The sequence below is a fragment of the Spodoptera frugiperda genome, chromosome 25 (genome assembly GCF_023101765.2).
Source record: "Spodoptera frugiperda isolate SF20-4 chromosome 25, AGI-APGP_CSIRO_Sfru_2.0, whole genome shotgun sequence".
Lineage (NCBI taxonomy): Eukaryota > Metazoa > Arthropoda > Insecta > Lepidoptera > Noctuidae > Spodoptera > Spodoptera frugiperda.
Window position 1 is genome coordinate 14,408,045 of NC_064236.1, and position 8,880 is coordinate 14,416,924.

The 8,880-nt window shown below is 33.9% G+C and overlaps 2 protein-coding genes across 2 annotated transcripts; both read right to left on the reverse strand.

Moving 5' to 3' along the window:
- Nucleotides 1-448: 448 nt before the first annotated feature.
- LOC118263347 (uncharacterized) lies at nucleotides 449-3,799 on the reverse strand. Its single transcript, XM_035575314.2, has 3 exons — nucleotides 3,660-3,799; nucleotides 2,766-3,025; nucleotides 449-1,293 (listed from the first exon to the last, which is right to left on the reverse strand). The coding sequence occupies exons 2-3, from the start codon at nucleotides 3,016-3,018 to the stop codon at nucleotides 1,223-1,225; spliced, it is 324 nt and encodes a 107-aa protein (XP_035431207.2). The 5' UTR covers nucleotides 3,019-3,025; nucleotides 3,660-3,799; the 3' UTR covers nucleotides 449-1,222.
- Nucleotides 3,800-5,662: 1,863 nt separating this feature from the next.
- Nucleotides 5,663-7,732, reverse strand: LOC118263270 (uncharacterized). The gene is made up of 2 exons (XM_035575194.2): nucleotides 7,596-7,732; nucleotides 5,663-6,141 (listed from the first exon to the last, which is right to left on the reverse strand). The coding sequence occupies exons 1-2, from the start codon at nucleotides 7,615-7,617 to the stop codon at nucleotides 5,816-5,818; spliced, it is 348 nt and encodes a 115-aa protein (XP_035431087.2). The 5' UTR covers nucleotides 7,618-7,732; the 3' UTR covers nucleotides 5,663-5,815.
- Between the last annotated feature and the right edge of the window lie 1,148 nt (nucleotides 7,733-8,880).

Consider the following 8,880-nt stretch of genomic DNA (forward strand, 5'->3'; position numbering starts at 1 on the left):
TTAGCAGTATAAGCATAGGCATACACATCACACTTTTTATACCCGAAATGGTAGTCAGAGGTGTACATTACGGCACGTAATGCCTCTATATAATGTATACTACTAAATGAAGATAAAGTACTGTGAAACGTTGTAATGACGTCAGATTCAGTCGACCTAGTGATATGAATAATCCACTGACGTCATACCCTAAAATGTCAATGGATTATTCATTATAAAACTGGCCTAAAACACAAAATGTAAAGTTTTTCAACTCTGCACTTTATGTATAGGGCAGTTAGGTACTTATATGTTTGCACCAAAATACAGCAGGGAAAGACAGAGACAAAAGAACTCCTTAAACTGTTACCCTACTCATTCCACCCTCATTCATCTTATGCGCAGTGAGTTGGATACAAGCCAGTGTACGGAAAGCATTACTTAACGACAACATGATGAACTAAAAGACTTCTTAGTGAAGTAAAGATTTTATTGAAATATAGAGATACAGATAGAAGTAGAGAACTGTATATAGACAGTTAATTTTCACTACGTATACATGTGTAACCTCTACAGTAAATATTCCTACAGACAATATTTATCTAATTTATATGAATTTAGAACGGGTTCGTTAATCAGCCTGTAACATATTAGGTAGATAATTTCTGCATTTTTTATATCCATCTAAAAATAAACTTTTTAAAATAAATATATTAGCAGTGATATTTCAGGTAAATAGAGTATAAAGTAAATTGACGAATAATTTTTTTCACTAAACAATTCTAAACCTTGGAAAAGCCATAAATATTTTATATGTGCTAGGTATATTTTAATAAATGTCAAATGACTAAAAAATTTCACAAAAAATAAATCCACATTCATAAATTTTCAATTGTATCAACAACCTCATGTATAATATAAATAAATAACAATACCTTTGGCAATTATTAGTGGATTGATACATGTTGGAAGTGGAATTAATAATTACAACTTACAAAATACAAAATAATTATAAAAAAACATGGAAGTCTTAAATACAAAACCAAACAATCGAGCGTTGTTCTCTCAACACCATGCTTTACAAACAATTCTTATTGAGGCCGTACAAAATAAAAAGTTCGAAATTCTTTTCTTCACCTACAACTACGACTTTGTTTTTTTTACTTTGACATCAAATACTACGTAAAAGTGAAGATAGAACAGATAGAATATGCCGGAAATGTTGCTGTTAAGAATTGTACATCTAGTTCTCAACTCCTCCGCTAATGCTAGCCACGAGTCTGGACGGCACGGTTACTTGCATCGACACGTGCTCTGTAAAAAAAGAATAACAAATATATTTTAGGAACTAAATTTTCACTTTATTAGAATTACAATAAGTTGCAGATGCTTAGGGGTAGATTGTGAGTAATCAATACTGGCCCAAATAAATTCCTACGACTGCGCACAAGGGTGCTGAAGTTGCTTGCTTTATCGGAAGAACCCCAACGGTTTCCGTCCACGGTGGTGCATTATCACAAACGTGGTCGGAAAGTGATGGTGTTTTTGTATTATATCTTCTATTAAATATATCTACGTAACATATTATTATAGTAGTTCCGTAGCTACCGCAAAATATGAAGTAATGTAAGTAATTTATTTATTTATATTATCTTATAATGCTTCGCAATACTCTTTACTGTTTATGTCATCGACATACAACCTTTTCCTGTTTATGTTATCGACATAAACAGGAAAAGTTTGTATAATATATTTTGTACTGTATTATATGAACTTGTGTTGTATTGTTTGTGTACCTATTTGTGTACTTTATGTAGCTATACTCTATGCTTATATACATATGAAAACAGACTGTATGATATACGTGGGCTGGAATCGAATTAGGGATTATTTATCAATAACTTGTCAAGCTTATACTAAAGATAAAACAATTTACTAAGAAAATGTTTCTATAAACTGAAGGAGTATTTTTGTACGTTATGTTATTATTATAGGTAATAAGAAGAAGTATCTTTAGAAGGTAATTCCTAAATAGATACAGATGTGAATACTAAAAAAATATTGCTGTAATTTGTTTAACAAACTCCGATGTTTGTGATTAAAAAAAATACATTATACTACGATTCAATTAACATCCCATTTTGCAAAATAAGAAATAAATGCTTAAACAAATTGTATGTTAGTATATTAAATCTTCACATAAATACAGATTCCTAATCAACAGCTCCTACTCTCCAGCTAATGCGACTATTATAATGTTTTGTACCTTTCAGCACCTAGCGACTTTTAAACAATAAGGCAACCAAAGAAGTTTTATTTTATTTTATGAGCAAACTGATATCTAGGTATCTTTTGTTTTGGTCGGAATTTACACTTTCCACAGTCGTGCAAACTTCGGGTTACATCAATCCGATATCTAACTTTTATTACAACAAATTTTAATTCGGTCAAGTTAATATTCGTAATAATATATATGTATATTTATAGGTATACGTACTTAATATGAATATATTTCGGCCATTATGAAGTTGAGTTTAGACCTTTGCAAATAATAACTTAAAGTACTTTCTGATTGTATGTATATATGAAGGAACCTTCAATATAAGTGTTTCTAACGCAAACTCATTAATACTCAATTTTGGATAGGACTGTCTATGACATTTATTAAGGGAAGTATGTACCTACATTGATTGAAATCAGATAGTTGATTGAGAATCGATCGATCACGGGTGTGAAGTGTACACTTGCTCAGAGTTTAATGGAATATGAGAGTGAGTAATTGTTACCATGGCCGGTGCGGCGACGTATACACCCGCTTTCATTGTCACCATTATTACGTGGTTGGGCATCACGCGGCGGCTCAGCTGACGGGGCGTCCTCCACTGGCGGGGCGTCCTCCACCCGTTCGTTAGTACGCAGTGGCAGACGCACTATCATGCGTGGGTTCTGCCGTCTATTGTGGTTGCGGCGCGGACGAGCATTGACAACAGGGATCTCGTTTTGGACTGGATTCGGTAATGGCACGTCCCCGGGTACCATTTTCTTTCTGTAATTTTAACAGTGTAAATGTTAAGATACTGTCTAATTTACTAATACGAAAAATACCTTTAAAGATAGAATACAAATTAAATGACTTTATGCTTTACCTTGGATACCACGTTAGATAGATATTCCCACCACTATTTTTACCGCCACCATTACTGCTACCACCAGTATAAATTTTAGCACGATGTGCTCTCGGCGCCTTTTACAGTGAGACTAATAACGTAACTGATAATACGTAGGTGGGGGACATGTCTCTGCCTACCCATTCCAAAAATCGTAGGCGTGATATTCACTCACTAGACAACATAAACACCAACGACTAAATATTTCTTTCTCATCGCATTTGAACATATTACGTAAATACCATTGTCTTCACCAAGGACGATCATTAGACAAAGAATCATATAAAATATATAAATAATAATTCGCAAGAAAATGCTTACGTATCGATAGTATGTTACTATGGCGACTGTATATTTAGGATAATATTATTTGTACCTGTTTTTGTTTATCGCGTCGCAATTTTTTTCTAACACAGCTAACTAGTTCGAGAACAAGGCACAGTCTATTTTTAGAAACACAGCTAAATATTAAGTAAATCTTAGAAATAACTGTCGTACTATGGTAACACTCACCTTTGATGGGTTTTCAATCACTGATTAACACTTCGCAGTAAGGTGAGCCGTGGCAGAACAAGGTTTTATTGAGAGACGTCAACCATTAACAGCGGCGGAAATCTGCAATTATTGATCGGTCAGTCTAACTTAGTGCGCAAGTGCAATTTTACCCCTTGAACTCACGAAATAACTATTGGTTTGATTAACAAAAAGTCGAAAATCGTTCATAATGCTTTGGTAAAGTAAAATTTTCACTGCATTTTATTTCCTATTGTTTTAATATTGAATTGATTTAAATAAATTATTTTAAATTAAAAATAGCTTAAAGTTTTAACCTACATTATAGCGAACAACGCCTGCAAATCTCATAGCAAAGTAATATCAACCCAAGTGTGCTGATGAAAAGGTTCATGATTGCTAGTACTATTCAAAGATCTAACTCGGAATATGTATCATTGATACGTGTAAAGTTAGATGTCAATTATGAATAATTTATTTCAGAACGACATGAATTATAGATATATATTTCTATAACCAAGGAATAGTTCTTGACGAGTCGTAGAGATGATATAAATATTAATTATTTGGTCAACTTCCCGTCAGTCGTCATCGTAAATCTATTGATTGATTTCTTTGCAGCAATCAGCAGTCGGATAGATTTTGTATGGAACTTATGGCTAAAAACACCATTAAGTCACACTTGTATATCGTAGTGTGTCATAGCGCCGTTCTCACCAATCAGCTGCAAGCATTTGGCAATCCACGCAAGACGACACGATATGCAAGTGTGTCTTTAACCATAGTAAACGTATGAAACCGGTATGCTTCTAGCGCGTCTTAAAATCTACCGATAATACAAAGTTGAGATTGCCCGTGTGTAAATAAATATTAAAACTTTGTTCTTTGATAAATTTTGCAATCACTAAAGCGCATTGTTTTCGGTAAAATTATTAGGATTTCATCCATTTTATGATTTAGGATCCAGCGTTTTTAAGAACACTACTTTAAACTAAAAGAGAAAACGCAGCAGTCCCTAACTGTTAAACTATTCAGACTATTTTAATATAACACTTTCAGTCTGGGACTGAATTGCACTCTATTGAAATCACACTTTTAACATGACTGGCTTTAAGATGGCAAAATTGTTATAATTTTACTTTGCCTCAGCGCACCTTCAGTAAATAAAAGACAATATTATACTGAAGAAGCATACTCATTTAAACCCTCCAATTTATTTAATAAAGATTAAAAAATAAGCATACTCATGGCATATCACAACTAACCATTGGTATTTGATTTCTTTTTATTTTATAATAATCACTTTAATTATTCAATTACTGTATAGCGATTAAGGAATAGTATAGAAGTTAAGGCCACCACAAGTGAGTTTGCAGTCAGAATCTAATGCGCAGTTACTGGAAATTAAACTATTGACTACTACAGTCATTGGACAAACATGACTTCATGCTACTTTGATACCATCTAGTGAGCAGAAACGGTAGCTCTCATTGCTTTCTTTCTACCATCGCTTTTCCGAGTTTGTATCGGAACTTACTTTCAAGTTGATCCGAGGCACCATCTGCCGGTTCCAGGGTGTTACTACCAGCGTCCACCTAGCTACTATTACCTACCTATTCCATCATGACAACCTATCTCTAATTTCAAGGTATCAAGGTTTCAGACCTCGTGTACACGGAGCAACATTGATATTATTGTAGTCTTTTTCTATTATATACTGATTTTCACACACACATCAATAATCTGTGACAGTTCACTACTGGAATTAGGCATCCCCTACATTTGTTATAATTTCTAGGCTGGCGAGCAGGTTGTAGATCGCTAAAAAGTTCAAGGTGTTTATCAGTGAGCGCTGCTGCCCGGTCTGTTACTTACTTGTTTTAGGTGGTTTATACTTACACGATTGAAATATAGGTAAACCATATAGATCAAAAGTATCGCTCAGTACCAGGCGAGATGACGACCAATAAAAAACAATAATACATCATAATAAATAAAACAAATTTCACACTACGCAATCGTTTATTTTTATAAAAGTAAACGAAAAAGTTTTATCGTTTAAGCAAAAATAGTAGACAAAATGGTAGTAGATAAAAATAGTAGCAAATGAAAAAGTTTTATCGCAAAAATAGTAGACAAAATTGTCATACAAGTCATTAGATTGGCATGACTATGTAATCTATTTCATCGTCATTTTGGGAGTGTACAACGGTAGCTCCAGTAACATTGAACATCCGGTCGTCATAACCTAGTATCATTGGTCGTAGCGCCGGATCCTGGGTGATGGCACCCATACGGTTGAGTAAACTACTGATTATTTCCTCACCCTCTTGGGCTTCTTGGGCCTGGGTGCTGGGTGCCGCTTTCTTCTCCTTCTTCTTTTCCTTCTTTTTTTTCTCACTCTCTTTGGGATTTGCAGCTTCGCCTTCAGCCCCATTTAGGGTTTTTTCCTTCTGAGGTTTTTTCTCGGCAGCCTCAGCACCTGGAATGAGATATATTTTATGTTAATAATTATAAATTATATAAACATCGAGCATATTATGTATTCACGCCATCACGTTAGATGTGGTGCTCTGTGTGATATTTTCTAGTGATATGATCAAGTAAAATTATTAAATCTTATACTAAACATAATATATGAAATTAAAACAAGATATTTAAAGCTGAAAAATTTCTTGTTCACCACAAAATGTTTTGATAACCATATCAAAAAATATGGAGCACTACAAGAAGTGTATTAATTAGCAGTAGCACTGTGACATTGATGCAGTGAAAGTAAACTTAAAGTAACCTTTATGTAATGAGATGAGTCGATAAATGTAACTTTGAATCTTGTTGCATCTACAATGGGAGAGGAAGCACTCACTCATCTTATTGCAAAATATACATTTTCTATCCGAGCCTATGGCACCTGACTTGGAAATCGATACCTAGAGGTCGTATGACTATGAGATGTAATCAATTTCAATTATTCTATAACGTACTCGATTACAGAATAATATATAATAATTTATATTAAATAATAAATAGCCACTTAAATAATAATCTAAATAAACAAATAAATAATGCAACGTCACACTTTTTATTACGATTACAATGTATTAGGGGTTATATATATAGGGGGTGAGCCTTTTGCCATATAATGGGCACAATTCCAATTCCATGCGTGCTACTACTGAGAAATTTTCGAAAAACCGAAATAAGCCCAGAAATACTTTGTCAGACCCGGGAATCGAACCCTTAGACCCCTTGTCCGGCAATAAATAAAATACATAACATTTAAGTAAAAGCTAACCCGTTCCTCATGTTGATTGAACAGCATACATCAATGAGTTTCATTGAAAATATAAAAAAAATATGTGTTTGTATATTTTATATCTCAGAGTATAATCCTAAACAATAATTTCATACTAAACACAGTTAACAAATCGCAACGAACTTCGCAATGAGTTTTAATAAAATATTTCGAACTTTGCTAAGGCAGAGGCAGAAAAAATATGTGAGAAATACTGAATTAAGTATATACCTATTTATTTACTAATATTATTAAGCTGAACAGTTTATTTATTTGGTTAAACGCAGTTATCTCTAGAAATGCTGTTTCGAAGTAATTATTTTTGTGTTTGATAGTACACTTATTTACGTTATAATCAATTGGAGCCGAGCTGCAGATGAAATCGCGTGGAAGTAGTTAATATAAAATAAACGCCTAGTGAACAGATAAAGACTATGAAAGAATTTACACTTTTTTACAAAAGTTTTTTTTTTATATATACTTATCTGGAAGTAATTATAAATATGTACATTAAATGTAAACTGTCCGTACATTGTAATAGTATATTTTTAAGATAGGCACATAGATACATTGGTACCTACGTGGCCACAGCCCAGCTATTCCAAAATAAACAAAGAAGAAATAAACAGAATAACACTTACCGTTCTCCATCTTAGATGCCATTGTGAAGATAGTATAAAACTTCGTTCGTAATTATTTCGAAATCACGTGCGTACGTCTGTCGCCTGAGACTTCTGTGAGCGGTGTGTACGGAGCGGCAATATACAATGTCTGGCTGTGAAATTGCAGGAAAGGGTTGGCGCACAGTAAGCAGTTTTAACTGGTGGCTGGTGCCTTTTTAATACGGGACAGATATCGCAAAATATCACAATGTAAAAATACTAAGAGGGTTTTAAAGATACTAATGAACACAAAATTTTAACACATGTCATAATGCGGATTTGTAATAGATCTTATACTTTTTATTTCAATACACATAATACGACAAAAATCTAATGTCTGTACATTAAATATTTTTTCAAAAACCTGACAGGAGGCAACTAATGGCGCATTTACATTAGTCGGTTAGACCGTATTCGGCTGCAGGCCGTATTCGGTCACCAACTAATATAAACAGGTATTCGTTTGGCGGTATTCGATTGGCCGTATTAATTCGGTGTCTGTTAAACCGAATGCGGCCGCCGCCTTCGGTGACCGACCTATGACCGACCTAAAGTAAACGCGCCATAAAGAAGAGTCACAGAAACCAAAAAATCCATTATTGGAATTTTCGTCTGTCTTTCTGTCTGGTACGTTATAACTTCGAAATCGTTCAATGGATTTGAACAACAATCGAGACTGCGTTTCAGTAAACGTTTCCCCAAGATAATGCATGACGCTCGCGGTCAGCGGACAACCGAGATTCTGTTTCAGAAGAGGTTTCTAAAGACCGAGACAATGCATGGCGTTGCCGATTTTCACTGAATCGCATTTGTCTTTCCGCATTAGATTCCTGAGATCTAGGTAACTTTTTGACCTCACAGACCTCAGTTAAAAATGATATAACAAGTTGGCAAGTTTTCACATACTTTGTTATAAACCTACTAAACGCAATGAGTCAAGTATATAATTTTCTATTAAAACTTGCCAAGTTATATCATTTTTAACTGAGGTCTGTGTATGGAACTTTGTACTTATTTAGATCTCACTTCTTTTATAGGCGAAGCATTCCAATATTATCGAACTTGGCAGCCTTTCACATTTATGTTTTGGGTGGGATTTCATTTATTTTTGTAAGGTTTATTTTCTTTTTTTCTTATTTTACTTTACTTTGACTAAATACAAACCTTCGTAACGAATTTTAGGTCGGTACGACCATTGGAAGATATAGATTAATTTATTTTTTGTTTTAGTTCCTTAGGGGTATGAATTTACACCTTCATTATT

What these genes read in the sequence shown, in the direction of transcription:
- LOC118263270 (XM_035575194.2), bottom strand. Translation starts at nt 7,617, where the DNA reads ATGGCATCTAAGATGGAGAACG. An exon ending in GGCATCTAAGATGGAGAACG is followed by an intron (nt 6,142 to 7,595) that starts GTAAGTGTTATT and finishes ATCTCATTCCAG; the next exon opens with GTGCTGAGGCTGCCGAGAAA.
- LOC118263347 (XM_035575314.2), bottom strand. Translation starts at nt 3,018, where the DNA reads ATGGTACCCGGGGACGTGCCATTACCGAATCCAGTCCAAAACGAGATC. An exon ending in ACGTCGCCGCACCGGCCATG is followed by an intron (nt 1,294 to 2,765) that starts GTAACAATTACT and finishes CTTTTTTTACAG; the next exon opens with AGCACGTGTCGATGCAAGTA.